The sequence below is a fragment of the Tympanuchus pallidicinctus genome, unplaced genomic scaffold, assembly GCF_026119805.1.
Source record: "Tympanuchus pallidicinctus isolate F22 unplaced genomic scaffold, pur_lepc_1.0 scaffold19, whole genome shotgun sequence".
In the NCBI taxonomy this organism is placed as follows: domain Eukaryota; kingdom Metazoa; phylum Chordata; class Aves; order Galliformes; family Phasianidae; genus Tympanuchus; species Tympanuchus pallidicinctus.
In genome coordinates this window covers 3,070,202-3,089,186 of record NW_026294710.1, presented here as the reverse complement: position 1 = coordinate 3,089,186, position 18,985 = coordinate 3,070,202, and the positions used below count along the sequence as shown (strand labels likewise).

Below are 18,985 nucleotides of genomic sequence, written 5' to 3'. Positions count from 1 at the left end.
TTCCCTGCTGCACGATGAGCCCCATATGTTAGATGCCAGGGGCTGCTGCAGCATCTCAATTCCCTGCACTTGTAGTTCTTCCCATTGCAGCCTCTCCAGGTCACCTACAAGGCTCCCAGCACAAATGACAGATTCAGGGAAGCACAGCATGGATGCCATCAGGTACTCATGAACTTTTCTCCACCGCAGCACTCGGTGACCTGCACCAGCATTTCTGGCTACAGGCAGATGGAAGAGGATGTAGTCAGAGATCTTCTTTCCCTGAAGATCAAACAGACTGAACTACAGTAATCTGAATTCTTGTTGCCTTAAAAATAAATATTGTATTTCCAGATGGATTTTAGCCTCTCTGATTTTGCCACTAAGTGCTTAAGCAGTGCTTTTCTCCCGTTTCTGCTTTTTGCATATTCCCCTCTGGTATTTTAGCTCACTGGGATGGTCCTCGCTTAGCCAAATGGGCTGTCAGCTGAAATTCCCTGTGTTCCAGCACAAGGAGATAGACAGTTCATGTGTGAGCTTTGTATTAGGAAAACATCACCAGCAGCAGCCAAGAACCTCCTGGACTGCCTGCCTGATGCCATGGTGCTCTTCCAGCAGATAACCTGATGACTGATTCCCAGATGGGGACAAGGGCTCATAAGCAGGAGATGCCGAGTTTACAGAAAGCATCAATTGCTTCTGGTTTGTCTGGAACACACCAACAAATCATCCCCAGGTTTCTCCTCACTCTGATCTTGACAATGAAACTCCCAGCAGGCACATTTCCAGTTTGATACCTGGGCACTTCATAGTTGAGGAGGCCCTCAAAGTAAAGCAGAACTCTTCCTTCTTCTTCTCTGCCCATCCTTCCTAAATATCTTGTATCCACCCACAGCTACATTCCAGTCATGTGCAACACCCCACAAAGTCTCTGTGACCATAGAGACCCTGCAGCTGTACCCCTTAGTAGCTCAGGCTCTGCACATTATTAGCACACAGACACCTCACTGCTGTCTTTATAATGCAAGAAAAAATGGGATGGTATCAAACATGCTTTATCCTGGCACATAATTTGTTGTGGTGGAGAGAAGCAGGTGCACAGTTTTTCCATAATTAGTGAAAACAGGCTGATAATGCCTTTAAAGGTCACTCGAAAGAGATCTTGTGTGTTTAACTCCCACCCCTCCTCGTTCACCCAGCCACCAAATCAGAAGCACCTCCCAGATGTGTCCCTGGCCCCCAGGCAGTGTCACATATAAGCAAGAGTCACAGTCAAGCTCATAGAGGCTTTTAAAAAATCTGTGGCATCATTTTGAAGTAAATATCAGAGACTGCTCAACACTTCCCACTGACAGCATTAACCTTCCTGTGAGATTAGCATGCATTCACATCAGTTGCTTTGAAGGAGTCAAGAATCATTATTAATGTGATTTTCATGTGTGTTTAATTTCATATTTAAAATTATCACTGTGGCAGGTTTGATGCTTGTTAGGGAATTTGTTGAAATTGCTGAAGGAAGTTCCATAAAGCATTTCACAGAGGACCTATTTTAAAAAGTGCAGCAGATTCCAATACTGCCAGTCCAACAAATCAGACCAATAGATTAAAAAAGATACCAATCTACTGTGCTGAAAATAGGACATTTGAAGTACAGATACAGAGAGAAATAAGCAAGACGGCAGATGAAAGTCCCAGCCTGCTCCTGCTCCAGCCTGTTCCCCATGCTGCTGTGGGAAGTGCTTGCTTTCATCTTTCCTGTGTCAGGATGATGTCCGTGCTCATATCAGCCCCCTGTAGGCACTCTTAATGTGTAATTTGCCTTTGTACAAGGAACACATGTAGCTCTCTTTCCTTTTCGAATTTGCTTATCCCCCATTGCAGTCTGTCATCCTGCCTCCCCCCCCCAGAAAAAACACCTCACCCCAAACAACAACAAAAAACACCACAAGTTTTAACTGCTTCACCATCTGTCAGATCCAGAGGGTATGACCACCTCTCTGAAACAGTCGCTGAATTCCTCCCCGGGTTTTCAGCTTCATTTGCAAATCTCAGATAAAGCAATTCTGTCTGGTGTTCTGCTCAGTGGCACTGCAATGTCAGAGCTGACAGCAAAGACAGCTTTTAATCTGCCACTTGAAACATATAGCTCCCACTTCTTGAGACTTAGATTTGAAGGTTAGATTTTACTTTGATGAGGTGAGAGCTTATGAAGCAGTGAACTCATGCTGGGTCAGCCATTGCTTTTCTAGGAATGCAGAATAGCATGAAGTCATGCATAAGCCTAAAAGCTTTTCCAATTTATTTACTTTGTTTTTGTTGGTGGTGGTTTTTGCTTGTTTTTGATTGTTTTAATTACGCAGATGTTTTGCACATGCTTCTCTTTCCTCTGCATGCATCTTTCCCATGAACTATGATCTTCTATGGATTACTGTGGTTATGATTTGATCCCAAGAGAGGGGCTTGCTGGGGAGGACTTGTTCTTCTCCAGCCATATGCAGTACTCAGAGAGGTTTCTCCTTGGCAGGCAGACAAACCACTCTGTGTTGAGAGATATTTGTTTGAAAATACAGTGTATCAAGAGCAGTTATTCCTTTCTTGTCTTGTGGGTAGCACTGTGCCAACACCTTGATTTTTGATGTTGCCAGGTGTTAAAACTAAAAGTAGTTACAGGTTTTATTGGGTACGATTGACTTTATAAGGATTGTAACCTGATGTTGTCATTTCATGTGTGTGGATGTAAAAATCCCCATATCGTACAATAGTAGAAGTCTCCATTTTGTACTGCCCCTTACTTTCAGCATGTGCAAGGCCAAGTTTTTTAAAGCAGTGCCACATCTCAACCCTGGATGCCAGAGGGAGGCTGGTGCACGTAGCTGCAGACCCAGGCAGAGCCCGCTGGGATCCAGAGGCACACTCCTGCACATCTTGCTGCTGACTCTACCAGAGACTTTCAGGCAAAGCTTGCTGGATCTTTCTTTTGACAGCTAATGGCAGAAAGGAACTGTTCTCCTGCCAAAAATCCAGTCCTGCTGTAACGCATGGAAAAGCTGGAGACTGTAAAAATAGGCAGAAAATGTAACTTCAGAAAACACGTGTTTCTTACAATTGCGTTTTCAATGGGTCTGAAGTGGATTTGCTGAGATTTATGTATTTATAAATATATATTTAGAATGAAAGAGAGGGCAGTTATGCAAAATGAGAGCTCAGATGATGACTTTGGTGAAGTTATATGAAATTAAAAAAGCCTGTAGTATGAAGTCCTCTGCAGCCTCAGCTGTGCTGCAACTAGCTCTGCCTATTGGGTAAGGAACGTGTCACCACACCATTTTGTCAGCTTTTTGCACCATCATCCACAGCCTCTTCCAGTGCTAATACTGTAACTTTTCTACTTGCTAAATAAATTATCCATAACATTTGACCAGTAGGATTAAATGCATTTCTCCTTCCTAATAAATTCAGTAGGTTCCTTACTAACAAATTCATTATAATGGATTTTACAGAGGTTGTCAATAGTGTTGCCTTGGTTTACAGGTTCAGATAACCAACGTAGAAGATAAATAATTGGCTTTAAAGTCACCCTGCACATCAAGAGAGAAAGAATTTACAGTTCCACGTAAAGGAGTCCAGTGGAGGAGAGCTTTTGTATATGAAGGGGAACTTTTGTTCAGCTATTGGTGTTGGTTCTTTATATATGAAAGAAAACACAAAGCAGGAACTGGAAGGATTACAGATCTGTGATTTGGGTCTCCCGTTTCCCATGTGAGGCCATGCAGCATTCATCTATAAAATAACAGAGCCAAATCTTGCTGTGCTGAAATGGCCAGGAGATTTAGGCATCAATCCACCTGCTTTCAAGTGCCAATAAACACTGAGATGGGAACTAACTCCCAGTTACTCAGGCCTGGGGGAGGTCTGGGCACACACACAAGCTCTCAGTAGCTTTTTGGAAGATGTCTTCTGATATGTGCCATGTATTAACCGTATATAAGTAGTACAATCCTGTAATTATTCTTCCTCTTTGCTGAAATCTACAAAGCTGAATTTGCTAAAGCTGGACAGGTTCTTTGATCTAGTTCACAAGACAGCCTTGCAAACAGTTCTGCAAACAGACCTTGCAGGACAGAATGAGCCAGTGCAGTGAATCTGTAAGTCTTGCAATTAAACATTAAACCCTCCTGAAATAATAACACGCCTAAAATCCACCCAAATCCTTTTGTGGATCTGACCCCCCACACGTTACTGTAAAATCCTTTGTGAGGCAGCTGTTGCCATGAAATCCAGGTACCATGGAGGGATGATCACAATAATGAAGATCTATACAAAAGCCAAACAAATCCTCTCTCCTCATGCAGTCGGTCTTAGGTGTAGTATATCCTGCATCTGAACTTCTCCATGTTGTGCTTCTTCAGGGAATGCTTTTAAGAGATAATCCTGACAGCATGACCTAAGAAGAAATATGTCTATTTTTGATTGCATTGGGCCTGCCAGGGAAAAAAAAAAAAAAAAAGCTTTTTGTTAGCTCTCCTGAGTCTGTGTTAACTATAACACACAGAATGTCTGCAGCTTCTGAGGTGGCTGTTAAAAAGACAGGTTGTTTTTGTGACAGCCAGCTGCTGTAACAATATTCTGCGTAAGTATTCCTCGCTGGCTGGGGATTTACTGTGACTGTCTTCTGTTTAATGCGCTGTGTCCCACATTTTTTACTGGGGCCTCCACATGAAAGCAGTGAGCGCTGTGCTTACTGGGTGAGTTCAGGAGGCTTCTGGAACATTGCAGATCTCTCTGCTGATGGCCTTTTGGAGATGTGAGCCAGCCTGCCCCCGGAGAGCCTTGGGCCTGAGGGCACAGCTTTTTGCAGCACAGCGTTTGCATGGATCCTGCTGGAGTGCTGGGCTGGGTCCTATGGCTGAAAGCAATAAGGAGTGCCCTGTACCAATGACACCACATTATCCAAATCTCAGTTAAAAACAACTGGGTGCTAACATGTTCAATTTTTACCTGGATGAGGCTTCTCAGACATGGAAGCTGAGCTATATTTAACCATCCAGTGCCACAGCTGTCACCGCAATCACTACGTAGCTTTATTACAACCCATTCTAGTCAGTACTACCTGAGCACAGCACATCGGCACAGCACATGGGCATTTCGCAGGATGCTCTGACACAGAGGCAAAAGGCTCTGTGCATCCTTCGGACTTGGCGCTCCCCTCTTAATGTTTTAATCCCCGAGGCTAGTAATACGTGTAGGGTGCGGGCTGAGCGCACCTGTGGCCCATGGGATTGCCATCGTTTTCCATCTACCGGTTGGGCTCACGAGGAGCACCCCGGCAGACGGCAGTGAGGTGGGCAGGAAGGCTGCGCCGCTGAAGCCCCGCGGGCGGTCTCACCCTGTCAGGACCTTTCCCGCCCGGCGCAGCCCGCGGCGCCTGGCAGAAACCCGCTCGTACTTCGGGCGCCCGCCGCCAGGAGGCGCGGCTCTCCCACCGAACCGCCGGGAGGGCGCGTTATAGCGCTACGTCGTCTGAGCGGAACCTTCCCGTTCACGCTCTTCATGAGAATCCCAACTCAAAACGCTTTGAAACGGACAGACCGGGTCGCTGTGCTCCGCCGCCACTGAGCGCAAAGGCGAGCACGAGCCCCGGGCCTGTTTCCCCCTCCACGCTAACACATCTGTTCCCCAGGGCGCAACTGCTCCGCTTTTCCATTAGCTTCTGCCACTGAGTTTTAGATCAACTTTAGGTTTTGCCTTTATTCGGGCTATAAGAGTTATTCATTTCACCGCGATCTTTAGGCGGGGACGCCCGTTACTCCGGGCTCTGTCAGTGGGCGGACCGCGGGGCCGAGCGAGGAGCGGGGAGCACCAAGACCCGCCCGGCACCCCGCACAGCACCAGCACTCACTCCCAGACCGGGGCCGGACGGCGCCCCAGCGCGCTGCTGCCACACGGCTCAGCCGCTGCGCAGGCGCGGCCCTCGGCGCAGGCGCGGAGTGCGGAGGGGCGGCCCCTGGCACCCGCCGGGCCGCGCTGGCGGCTGTCCCCGCCCGCCCCCGCCTCCGGCTCCGCCCGGGCGCTGGGAGCGGCGGCAACTTCCCCTGGAGTCCGGCCGACGGCGGCGCCGGGCGCTATGCGGCCCGGCTGAGCGCGGCCCGAGAGGGGCGGGCAGGACGAGCGCCGGCAGCCGCCGCGTCCGGAGCCGCCCGGCAGCCGCCCTCCCCCGGGCGGGGCGGGCCCCGCCGCGGCCGTCCCATGTCCCGCAAGGCCGGCGACAATGTGGAGTACACGCTGCGGAGCCTGAGCAACCTGATGGGCGAGAAGCGGCGGCGGCAGGCGGAGGGGGCCGCCGGCTCGGGCGCGGCGGCGGCGGGCGAGTGCAGCCTGATCGCCGCCGAGTCGTGCTCTAGCCTGAACAGCGCGACGTCGGGCGCGGAGCTGGAGCGGGCGGCGCGGCGGCAGTTCCAGCGGGACGAGACGCCCGGCTTCGTCTACGTGGTGTCCGTGTTCTCCGCCCTCGGGGGCTTCCTCTTCGGCTACGACACCGGCGTGGTGTCGGGGGCCCTGCTGCTCCTCAAGCGGGAGCTGAACCTGGACGCGCTGTGGCAGGAGCTGCTGGTCTCCAGCACGGTGGGCGCCGCCGCGCTGTCCGCTCTGGCCGGCGGCGTCCTCAACGGGCTGTGTGGCCGCCGGCCCTGCATCCTGCTGGCCAGCGGCCTCTTCACGGCCGGGGCCGGCGTGCTGGCGGCCGCCCGCGACAAGGAGACGCTGCTGGGGGGCCGCGTGGTGGTGGGACTGGGCATCGGTGAGTGCCGGCCGGGCTCCTCCGTCCCTGCGTCCTCCGGGTCCCCCCGAGCCGCTCTGCCGCGCCGCGTTTATGTAACGCGGCGACGGAACCCGAAACGTGGCTCTTTGTGCCCCGAAACGTTTTTATTTCCCTGTTTGGGAAGGGAGGGTGTTCGGGGTTGTTCTCTTTCTTTCTGCTCGCTGTGGGGCGGAGAGCCGCCCGGTGCTGCGGGAGCTGCCGCCCCTCTGCTGTCCTGCACGCGGACCTCTAAGGGGTCTCTGCCCACAGCTCACCTCTAAGCCTTCACGTGGTGCGGTTGGGGTGCCAGAAGTGAGCGGATGATGCCTGCCTTTCTGGACTGAACTGCTCTTCTGATTGCCCACACGGCTCAGGTTCCGTTGGGCGCTAAAGGGGTGCCATGGGGACAGAACGAGGCTGTAATCGTGAGGCGGAGATGTTTGCTCTGGAAGGCTTCGGGTTTTATTCATGGCATCCGGCAGAACAGGATGTGCTCTGAGGCTGCCTACCTGTCTGTCGCATAGCTTGTGAGCAGATAAGCCTGGTAAAACTTTCTCCTACTTGTCCCAGGGAAGGTGAAGCGATGAGGAATGTTTCTTCCTACCTTAAGGCTCTTTTCCGTGCCAAATAAATCCTAACTGTCCCCAGGATTTGGGCTGTGCTTCAGCTGATACCCTGTCAGTAGTTTGTAGTTTGATTTGCATTCATCATCCATGGTAGGCGCTGTGAGGTTATTTGGAATGTAGTCTTAGAAAAAGAGAAAAGTAACTCTTGCTGTGATCTCACAACACTTGCTATCTCTGAACATGAGGACAAGTGAAGAATTAGAGTTGTTTTCTTTGCAAAACTGCATTCTGTGTCTTAACCTTTGAATATATTTTTCAATTTTTATGTCTGCTTGGTAGGATGCAATTCACAGTCTTAGTAAGGAAAAAAGTTAGTGAGTCATAATGAAGGCTGTTGGAAATAAAATCAGTTCCATCCCTGAAAGGACCCATACTGGCTTCCCTGTGCAGCTGGCACATCTCCTGCAGCTGGCAGTCTTCCTACCCTGAGTTGGGTGCTGAGTTTTTATTTATTTCTTTAAATGCTGATGCCCTGTGCCTTTTTAAATCAAACTTTAGACTGCAAAATGTTGATAAGCTTTGTTGTTATTTTCAGGAGTCAAAACGATTCTGATATAAAAGGGCAGAACAGGTATTTTGATGGCACTGTGTAGCACAAATGTTAATGGTACCTTCTAAAAATGTGAAATGTGACCCCCTTTCTGCATTGTGAAGCTTCTCATGTGGTTTGTTGGATGTAAGTGGCTGCAGTAATGTCGTCTTGGGGTGGGGGAGATAGAGAGGAAAGGGGAAGGCTGGTGTGACTTTGTGTATGTGTGTACGAGATGCACAGGCTTCTTAGTGTTGTCTTATGGCATTAACACTGGCATCATCTGAGAGATATGAGGCTTGGTGGTTAATGCATAGAAATCAAAATGGAAACTGGGCGCTGAGGGGCTGCTCTTTTGTGAAGCTGCAGGACTCAGTATGGTTTGGGGAGAGACTTTTGTTCTCTTCCCACATCACGGAGAGAGGAGATTGTTCTGCTGTGGCCTGGAAAGCTGAAGGAAGGACTGAGAAGCACCCTGAGAATTTTGGATTACGAAGACATTAATGCTGAAAATAAAAAATATAATAAAAGTAGCTGTTTTCTCCTTTTTTATCAGAGATTGCTTTTGTTTATGCGTGAAAGAGGTTCTGGTCAGAAACCAAGCATTACCTTAGTTTGCCATCACTGAAGCACTGCGAGAGTCCAATCCTAATGAGGTTTATTTTACAAAGGAGAAAAAAGGTTGAAAACTGTTCGTGTTCAGCAGTCTGTTGTTAAGTGCCACATTGAGCCCTCCACCAGAGGGAGCCGGGATGATGTCATGAAGGAATTAGAAATCGAAAGAACTTTTAAGTTTTTTCTCTCTTCTCTCAGAGCCCTTTGGCTGCCAGCAGTGAATGCGACCTTCCTCGTCTGGGTTAAAGACACAGCTCAGCGCAGCATCACCCCAGATACAGTTCTAGCTGCTGAAATGCACAGATAGGAAAGCATTTCCCAAGTCTACACCACTCTGTGCAAACCAGTAACAGCTTTTTAGTTGTGTATGACTTTGTACCTTATTGAAGTCTTTCTTGCAGTGATCTGTTGATTGCACAGCATGAGTTATGCTCCACAGCTGTGTATTTGCTTGTATTTAGTAAATGAGCTACTGTGCTGCAGACCGTGCTGTAAAAACAGACGGTGGTTGCCTGTGTGGCTTCAGTCAGTGTGGATCTGTGCTAATTGTGACCATGGGAGAAAACGGGCATTCTTCTTGTGACTGTGATTTAGAAAGGATTGCGGTTAAACTTTCAGGATGAAAACCACAAGATGTATGCTGAAATGAGGAACATCTCTTACTTGCCTGTCTTCTCCATTTAGCAGCATTTTCCACAGAGCTGCTCGGAGATAGAACTCTCCTTTTCTGTCCAGTGATTACAGATGGAGATGTTTCTGGAATGCAGACATTTTCTCAAGGACAAACCAAAGTCCTCATGTGTTGCCGGTGTTGAGTAGATTTTTGTTATTGGGAAGTCACGTGTTCCCCTCCTGCACACCTCATTGTAAATGCAGAATGGGATGAAATGAAAACCCTGGTTAGCATGATGAGCAAGCTGATATGCTGAGGACTTTTCAGGTCTGAATTTTAAACGCAAAGTTGAAGAGATACAGGGGGTGGATGTCCACCCCAGGCTGAAAGTCTTCAGAAAACTTCAGGTAGAACAGATTAAGGGCAAAGCTGTGGCCATCGTTCTCTCCTATGCTCCCTTTCGTGAGCAGCTCTGATGCCTATGGCTCTTCAGGAATTTGGCTGAGTTTGCCATCAGGAATGTAACATTTGGATAGATATTCCTTAAAAAAATGTGGGTGACATTCAGATGCTGAGAGAACTGGATCACGTGTTCAGCAGCTCTTTGTATGAGCCTAGCTGGGAAGAAATGCATTGATATGGAGCATACTTCTGTGTGTCTGGTAATGTTCAGTTAATGTTCAGTGGGTGATGGTGTGGTGTTTTAGGTGGTGTGCTGCTTGCATCAGTGCTTCAAAAAAACCTGAGGTGATGTCTGTGGAAGAAGAGCTGCTGAAGCTACCCAGAGTTTGGTTGCTATTGTGTACATCATTAGTTGCATGATTAGATTTCCCTGCCTTGTTCAGCATGCAAAATAGATGGTATGCAATTAATGATCAGCTCTTCACTGAGTAAGAGGGTTTGTTTTTTCTTTTTATCAGTGGTTGTTGCTTAATGCTCACCACCCAGGCCCTTAGCAGAAGGGGGGCATGTGGTCTGCTCCCAGCTGTGCAGCGCAGTGGGGCTGACCTGGGCAGGTGTCGTGTCTTCTATCTGACCTCTGTCACTGCTGATGCAGGGTGGTGTGAGCCTCCTGCTCAGTGCTTGCTTTCCATTCAGAATGCTTAGCTGTCTTTTCCACGTGCTGTATTTGAATGTGGCATATGCAGTGTTCCTGGCAGCATCTTGTTATTGCATATGTAGGTCACTTTCTGAGTGAAGGTAATAAGGCTGAATGCAGAAGTAGGCAGGAGTGAAAATGGCTGGCATAAGGTGCAGGGCTCCCCCGTTGGGAGCTGGTTCCTGCAGCAAATAAAAATAACCAAATATAACCCAAGTGCTCACATCATGTAGTACCAGCTCTGTGTTATCTTCACGGTGGTCAAAAAAGGTCCACCTGGACTACCACATATGCTGTGAAAATAACCACTGTGATCAAGATGAGGCTGTGCTTTTTCTTCCCTATTATCATAATTTTTAACTTTTTAAGTATGCTACAGATTTTTTTTTGTTTTTGTTTTTTTTTTTGGATGGTGTGTATTTTGTCTTGGAAAATTAAAGATTGATCTCTTCTTCTTCCCTTCTCCCATGCTGTGGTAAACCTGCAGCCTCCAGTCTGTTTTCATGAGTGGGCACCAACCACAGTTTTAAAGGTGCTTATACCTTAAAATATTTTGGAGGGGAAAGTCTCCCTCACCCCCCAGATACGTTGTGTTGCTTTGGCAGATGCCTGTAATTTTCAATCCATGATTCACAGTCTGTTCTTAACGCAGATTTCAGTGGTATGTAAGTATAAGCTTGCCTTGGAGATGGAAGAAAACGGGCAGACAAACATCCACGTGGCTGGAATGGGCTCCATGTGGCCACTGACCAGAGCTGCTCTGCAGAGCATCTACAGCTGCCAGAACTACTGTGTGCTCTGGAGTTGGCTCTGTGCCTCATAAATGCTTGATCTGTTGGCTCTTGAGCAGGAGCATCTGCTTCATTCCTGGAAAGAAACTTCAGTTGCTGACTGTTTCTGTGATCTTGCAGGATACCGGGGGTACGTTAAGATGAAAAACTGTTTTCTCAAGTCCTCTCATTTTGAGGGCATTGGAGATTTTGTGGTTTCCTATGTGCAGTTCACTATTGTGTCAGTGAGCACTGCTCCATTATTGTTTTATCTGATGCTGTGCTGTTGATGGTGCAGTACCCAAAGATCAGCGCATTGCTGCCTTTGGCACGTATTTGGGGAGCTGTTCAGAAAAACGTGTTATGCATTCTGAGTTAGAGCTAACAATTTTTGGGCTTCTGATTCTTCTGGAAGTTGTTTAAAGTCATGATGGTGTCTCTTCTGTGTCTGCATGGCTTTTTTTTTTTTTGTGTGTGTGTGTGTGTGTGTGTGTGTGTGTGTGTGTGTGTGTGTGTGTTGATTTCTGTTTTCCCTTTTCCGTGGGGGCTTTGTGTTGTTGTTTGTCTAACGTAAAAGAAAGTCCTGTATTTCATAAACCTTGAAACTGAAACATGGGAATCCTTTGAAGTATCTTTCCCTGCAGTTGATGATATTGTTGTGGTTCTATCAAGGCAGATTTCCTGTTGTATTTCAAGTATTTATCATTTATGTTGAAACAGTACAATACATACAGTTACTATGTTACATAAATTGGAACTTTTATGATTCTTTTACTCTTTACAAAAAAGGCAGCTTGGAGGAAGCTTACAGCATTAAACACAAATGTTTCTTTACGTGCTGTGAGTATCCGTGTGGATCCTACAGATGGGCTTCTTTTCAAAATGCCTGCTTTGCTACAGGAACAAGAGATCAGTGGCACCCACTACTGAGCATGGTGATGATAAGACAGAAAGTCATTCAGCTACAGCTCTTGGCTTTCAGTAACTTGCTGGCTGAAGTGGATAACAGGCCCATCAGGAGAGGTATGACAGAGGACATCTGGGGACAGTCCCGGCAGCAGACTTGAAATGCTGGCTGCTGTCTTCAGTGAGATGTCAGAACATGCACTTCATTTTTATTCTGAGCATACTACTGTGTGCTTTATCAGTTGCTTCCTGAGGAGCAGTGAAAAAAGAAATACTGAAAGTAAATGCTGAAACTCCCTTTCCTTTTCATTCCATTTCTGACCTTCCTGTGTTGTGCTGGAGTCTTTAGATATGTGTTTTTTTCAGGGATTTAGTCTTGAGTGTGTGTTTTGCCTTTCCTTGGTGGTTTCTCATTTTGAACATTGGCATAGCCAGTACCTGAAGCTGAGGTTCCTAGCTCAGAGTCTTGGTGCCTTCTTCCTTTGCCAGTCACATCCACTTGCATGGATGAGATGCACACCCTCTTCTCCAAGCCCCTGCCTTGGCTGTGTGTGGGCCACGACCTGGCATGACCTCAGAGCCATGGCATTAGTAAATGTATTCTCTATTTTTTGGGGGTCTTTTATTTAGCTACTTTCATTTAAACTGCAAGGATGTTAAAAACCTGTGTCTGTGTTCTGGGGCACAGCTTGCTTTTCACTCCTGGTGTCCTCCCTTCAGGCATTGGCTCCTCAGCATCTCCTCAGAAGTGCTGCCTGTGCCCTGGAGGTCGCTCTCAGCTGTTTGTTGGGGGCCATTTATTTTTTTTTTCTTCTCTTTGTGTTTGGAGGCTCAGACACTGAAGCAGTTGTGTGTATTAAAAAGTGTGTTTGTTGATATTGCTGACTTTTGCTTGAGGGATCACTAAGAGACGCTGTGTCCACTTGCTGAGGGAGGTTCTGCAGCTGTGTTCAGGAGCTGTCACCCAGCTCTCCTGGCCAAACTCCTCAGTCGCTGCTCCAATTTCTCAGTGCAATTTGTCTGCCAACTCCAGGGAGAATCTTTCTGCAGTGGTTTTTCCCTCCAGGGCTGATCTGAGAGGCTTTCTGGCCCTTGTTAGAGCTGATGTTTTCTGGAAGCACTAGGCCCCGGCCTTGGAGCTTGCTGTCACTATCAAGCATTTCATACAGCAAGCATGTTCTGCCTGCTCTGAGCAGCCCTGTGGTTCCTGATGTTTGTAGCATGAAGAAAGACTGTGGGGCTGAGCAGCCCCAAAGGGGAGATGTGGCTTTACTGGGAGGCAGCTTCAGGCCTCACACCTGGAACTTTCCATTCTCCTTTTGGTGCTGTGTGTTTGAGAAGCCCGGAATTTTTCACAGGTCTTGTGACAACCAGAAGCACTGAAGGGCTCTGTTGTGTGGGCATGTGCAGATGCATACGTTACCATCTGATGGTCCGTCCTCCGATGATAGAAATGCCAGAAATGGTGGCAGACCTGCTGTGTAAACAGAAACGTATATCCAAAAGTAGATTAACCTGGCCACGGCCCATATTTTTGTTAGAAATATTGTTAGAAACCTGTACCATTAGTTGCATCCCTAAGGCAAGAGTTTCCTGGCCCTTTTCCAGAAGTGGGAATTTCCACAGACTAACTTTTCCTTCCTGGACAGAAACAAGCAGTTCACAAAATCTCTTCTTGTTTTATTGGGAGCCTTGTGTGTGTAGTTTTCCCCGCTGTTTCTCCTGTGAGCTTTCAGGAAGGCAAAGCCAGTAGTTGTGGGTGTAATAAGCCTGCAGGCTTAATCACTTTGGGAAAATGGTGGTTGTCTTCCAGCAGCTGAAAGGCCGTATTAGGGATGTCTTTGTGCGTAGCCACATCCTCTGATGTTGGACTGGGACAGAGTTAATTTTCTTACTAGTAGCTGGTGTGGTGTGCACAGAGCCAGGGACATTTCAGCTTCTCATGCTGCCTTGCCAGTGAGGAGCTGCGGGTGCACAAGGAGCTGGGAGCAGGCAGGAACAGGACAGCTGACCCAACCTGGCCAAAGGAATAGGCTGTACCAAGGCTCACTGGCCCCCCACCCAGAGGGATGAAGGAGAGAATCTTGTACAGCTGGTGAAGAGAGCATCAGGTCCTTAGCTGGTCCAGGATCCTGAAGATAGATAGAGGCCTCTGGTTAGAGCTAGTGTGGTTTGGGAGTCTACTTACATGCCAAATGAATTCTAGTAGGAAAGAAACATTGTATCTGGTGTTTTAAATTTTGTGTGTGTGTGTTACTGAGTTTCAGGTCAGTGTGCTGCATTCCTAAATCCTAATCCAGTTAGAAATAACTTTGACTAATTGTTCTTTTTTTTTTTTTTTTTTTTTTTTTAAACTTAATTTTCTGTTTATAGCTGCCTTCTTAGGAAGTTTTGATTAATCTGTGAGGCTAAAGTTGAGGGAACTCACCTTGAACTACTTGTTCTTTTGATTTGATCAGTTAATGGTTGTTGCTTGGATCCATGATGGATCCTGGGCAGAGAATCACATGCAAGCAAGGTGGTGTGGCAGCAGGTGAACTAGGCCACTGTGAGCATGAAGGAAGTGCTGGCTGAGACCAGAGCTATGTGTGCTTCAGCAAATCTTTGTGTATAAGTCACTTCTTCTGTTTGTTTACAGGTCCTTGATTACTGGACTGTTGAGGTCAGTAGTAGTTATGTCAGCACAGGAATGGGGATTCTGCCTGAGGGGAAAAGGTAAAGCTGGTTTTATTCACTTCTGCATTCATTGGCTAAGACTTGTGCCTCACGGATCCTGCTGCTGCATTAATCATAGTGCTGCTGACCTCACCAGTCCAGTTCGCAGTGGATCAGCTTGGGATGATGGAAAATTTAGACATGTATGAACAGCAACTTCAAGATCTCAAACAAGGGTGAAAAAGACAAAATTTTGTATGTAGACATTCAAGATGTTTTAGTCCAGAAATTCAGTTACTCCGGGAATATTTTGAGCCATATTCTGGGGTTTGGTTCTGTGCTGTGTATTGTTTGTAGGTAGGAGGAAAAATCAGGCACAGAAAGTAGTTTCTTTCTGTTGTAATGATTGACTAGAATGTTCCTGGGAATAATTATTGGTGTGTGTAGCAGAAATCAGGGCACAGGAGCTGTTGCATTATTATTACACTAGTAGTGCAAACTTCTCTTTAGTTCCTTTCTTCTAGTAAGTGGGAATGTGCTTTACTGTTTTATTTGAAAGCTTGTCTGGAAAGGCTAATTATCTTAAAGTCTGATTCTAGGGGAAGGTTGCCTACACCTGCATGCTCTTTGTAGTGACCTCTATGCATCCTAATGTCTTCCAGGTTCAGGGCTTCTCTCCTTTCCTGCCCTAAACCTGCACCTTTATTTGGGAAGGCAAACAAAATGTTAGAATATTCAACAGCTTGTGTAATTCTGCAAAAAAAAATTAGTTAATTAGTTGTAAGGTGTAATTTTTTTAGGTCAAGCTCTATTGTTTTGCTTGTGTCTGCTGGTGGTGACTTCTGAAGTAAGGAAAGATTTAGCTTGAGCTTTGCCTTTGATTCTGCCTGTTCCTTCCTGTTTCTGAATCTTCATTCCCTGGAGTCAAAACCTGTCTGTTGTATCTCTCCAGGGCCTCTCCCTGACTCAAAGTTAATTGCTTTGCCTGTCACCCAAGTACTATCTGGGTGATTAATCATTATCCACTTAGATGTGGAGTGCTCCCTTGCATAGAGGGAATGGTGTTCTGAGCTTACATACGCAGCGGTGCAGAAAAGATTTTTCCTGGTAGTTCAAGACCAGCAGAGCTTTTTCTTCTGTAACATAAACTGATCTTTTGAAGATCTGAGCCACCTATTTGGAACATTTGTGTTTAGTCTATTCAGAAGTCAATTCTAAGTAATTCACCCTATGATGGTAAAACTTCTTAAGGACTTTATTATATAAATGCTACTTTTCTTCCCTTCTTGGGTTATTGAAGTGAAGCTGTACATGCTTGGTGTGATGAGGACTTCTTGTGGACCACTTTACACTCAAACTATTCCATTCTTTGATTTATGTGTGCTTAGTAGCAGTGCTTTCTCTGTTGCCTAGTTTTGCCTCTGAAGGGCCTTCTTTTGAGCTGGAATGTGGGTAAGCTATGCCCACTACACTGGCCCCAAGAACTAGAGGCACGGGTGCTGAAGTAGCAGTAACTGTACTCCAGTAATCCACCTGTGACCCCTTGGGTTCCTGGCCAGTGGTGATGAGGAAGAATGTGTGATGCAGGTGTGCTTCGAAGCAGCAGTGCAAATGTCTGAAGATGTCAGCATATGGAGGTATCAAGTAATGCAATGCAATTACATGAATAGATGTTTTAAAAAGTTCTGTGCTGGGGATGAAAGTGTAGTGGAAGGAGGTGATCCGATTGTACAGATTTTTAGGATGATTGTTCTGGGAGTGAATTCCACAACTGTGCTCTAGAGGACAGGAGATGATGTGAAAAGCTGAGTTGGGGTATGGAACAGTTCTCTCTGCTTCTTCCAGTTTTTCTCAAGTGTTAATATATGTTTCTTGGCTCAATTCTTTCCTCTTTTTATCAAGTAGGGATGTCTGTTTCTTCTTCTGCTTAGACCATGTGGGCTTGTACAGTCTCACACTTTCAGAGAGTAACCCTTTTTCATCTGTGCTATGCCAGTAAGAGAACTTCAGGAGGCCTGATTCAGTGTTCCTTCACCAGCTTTCAGCCAGTGTGATTCCTCTGACATTATGGCAACACTGATTTATTTGCCTCATCATCTGAATAAACTACTAATTAGTACAGTACTCATAGGAAAGTAGGTATTGTATGGTAGATATGGATGTTTTACTGGGGTGCAGCTGAAAATACAACTTCAGGAAGATCTGTTAGAGAAGTTTGTAAGACTTCTAAGCTGGTATTTGAAAATAAAGCACATAATACTAATTTGGAAATGTTTGCATTGGTCTTCTATGACATTTTGCTTGCAGAAATTATTTCTTTCTGAACCTAAATGACTCAATTAGTTGTAGTGAAACAGAAACATGCCTGTGTGCATACTTCTCAGTCTTGTCTAAATATGTTCCCAATGTAGCTGAGTCATTCAGAAGCAATGTATGTCTCTCCTTGGTTTAGATTTCTTTTTTTCATATGTTACCAGCACTCAAGTACATGTGTCCCTAAAGCAGTAATGAACTCAGAAGTGTTTTATCCATCATGTCTGCTTTTTACCATTGCTTTGGTTTGGATTTCTATTTGTCATGCAATATCAGTCATAAGAATACATACATCCCTAAAGGAGCAGTACACTGAGATGTGTTTGTTCTGCTGCATTTCATTTTTACAAATGCTCTGTGTTCTGTACTCTGGAAACTTGTCCTGTTAGGGATTGCAGCCATTAGTTTTCTAAGACACAGAAAATGTTGCCAGTGCAAACACAACTTGAGTTGCCTTGCCTTGGGAGTTGGAGCTTGCACAGTGAGTCTGTGCTGTAGTAGCAATAAATTCTGAAAAAACATTATTTCATACTGATACAGAGGAAAGAGACAAATGCCCTTGAATTCGTTTTCCCACTGTGAAATAGTGTGAAACTGTTGTGTTGTGTCATAGTTTTGTAGTCTCAAGGTTGAATTACAGTGAGCCTTCTGTTAAAATAAATACATGTGGACAGTTACTTCACTTTGCCATTCAGAAGTCAGGCTGACATAAATTGCAGCAATAAGAAAATGCCTGTTAACTACTGGGAGGCCTGACATGCACATTGTGAAACCCCCAATGCCAGGTGTGCTGGGTTTTGCTAAGGGAATGTGAGATTGGTCCATAATTTCTCAATTCACTGCTTTCTAATGACTTGACTTTCAGGTGACTGTGGCACTTTGTGCCTCCATTTGTCATTCTGTAAGGTGTGCCCAATGTTTGTGTCTTACGAAAGTGTTCTGGGACTCATGAGTAACACATTTTTAAAAATAAAAATAAAAATCTAATTACATCAGTCGTAATCTGTTCAACATGACTGTTTCTGTGAATGCATGCCATAGCCTGACTTTTTTTTTTCCTTCAGTTCCTCAGGTTTTCTCTACAGTCTGTGTTCCTTCTCTGCTCCATCCCACGTTCTTGGCAGGCAGTGCCCTGGTGGCAGCAGTCAGAGCCCTGTGCTCACTGCTGCCTGGTGCTGGAACACTGCTGAAATGCCAGAAATTATTTGTTGCCATTACAATAATGAATGGTTGTTGCATAATTCCCAGATGAGTTGTAACAGTAAGTAATTTTACCTGACTGAAAACACCAGCAGTGTGTTGATAGATGGTCCTAACACTCGAGCAGAGAGGGAGCTCTGAATCCTCACTGCTGTCTTTCCAATGAAACTCTGTGTGGTGTTAAGTGTCTTCCATTTTATTTTTCCCCCATAATCCATCCATACAAATCAGCATGTACTTGTCATCATCCAGAAAAGTAAGGTGGCTAAAATCAACCCAGCTCTATAAATAGCTTTATAAGATGAATCTCAGCAGAATAATGTAGACTTAACGTTCAGAACTGACACCTGTACCACTAACTGCTGTTATTCTTCAAGTACTCCCATGAGTATTTTTGTATCCCATGAGTATCCCATGGGATATCCCATGAGTAATTTTGCTATTCCTTAAAAGCAGTTGGCACAAGATTAATTAAAGGACTTTGCTGCTGAATGCTTTAGGTAATTTATAGCTAAGTTTGAGTTTTATGCTCTGGCAAACTGAAATGGTACTTGAAGGGTCTGCACAGTTTAGCAATTAAAAAGTCTTTTAAGAAAGGAGAGCAATGTAATCTCAGAACAGGAGAAAGCAGATGTGAGTTTGACAGTGTTGGAAATGTGGGTCATATGGCACCTGAAGGTGAAGAGCAGCAGGCATTTGCAGTGCTTGTGCATTGGAAGCGTAGATCCTGGAAAGCTTTCATGTTATTGCAGTAGGTTGCAAGCATTAGAGACAGGGATTCTGCTTTGCCTGCTCCAGACCTTTTCTACATTTAAGCCTGTTGTCAGCAGCTTGGCACTGGGTTGTAGAACTTTTTAAAAGAGAAAATATTCTGGTATTCTTAT

General features: G+C 45.9%; 1 protein-coding gene across 2 annotated transcripts in view; it reads left to right on the top strand.

Moving 5' to 3' along the window:
* The first annotated feature begins 6,205 nt into the window (after positions 1-6,205).
* SLC2A13 (solute carrier family 2 member 13) overlaps positions 6,206-18,985 on the top strand; it is a 137,554-nt gene continuing 124,774 nt past the window's right edge. The window contains exon 1 of one of the 2 annotated variants that reach the window (XM_052681115.1): positions 6,206-6,775. In XM_052681115.1, the coding sequence (XP_052537075.1) occupies positions 6,226-6,775 (550 nt within the window). In that variant the 5' untranslated portion in view covers positions 6,206-6,225. The remainder of the gene's footprint in view (positions 6,776-18,985) is intronic. The other variant, XM_052681114.1, reaches the window with a different exon arrangement.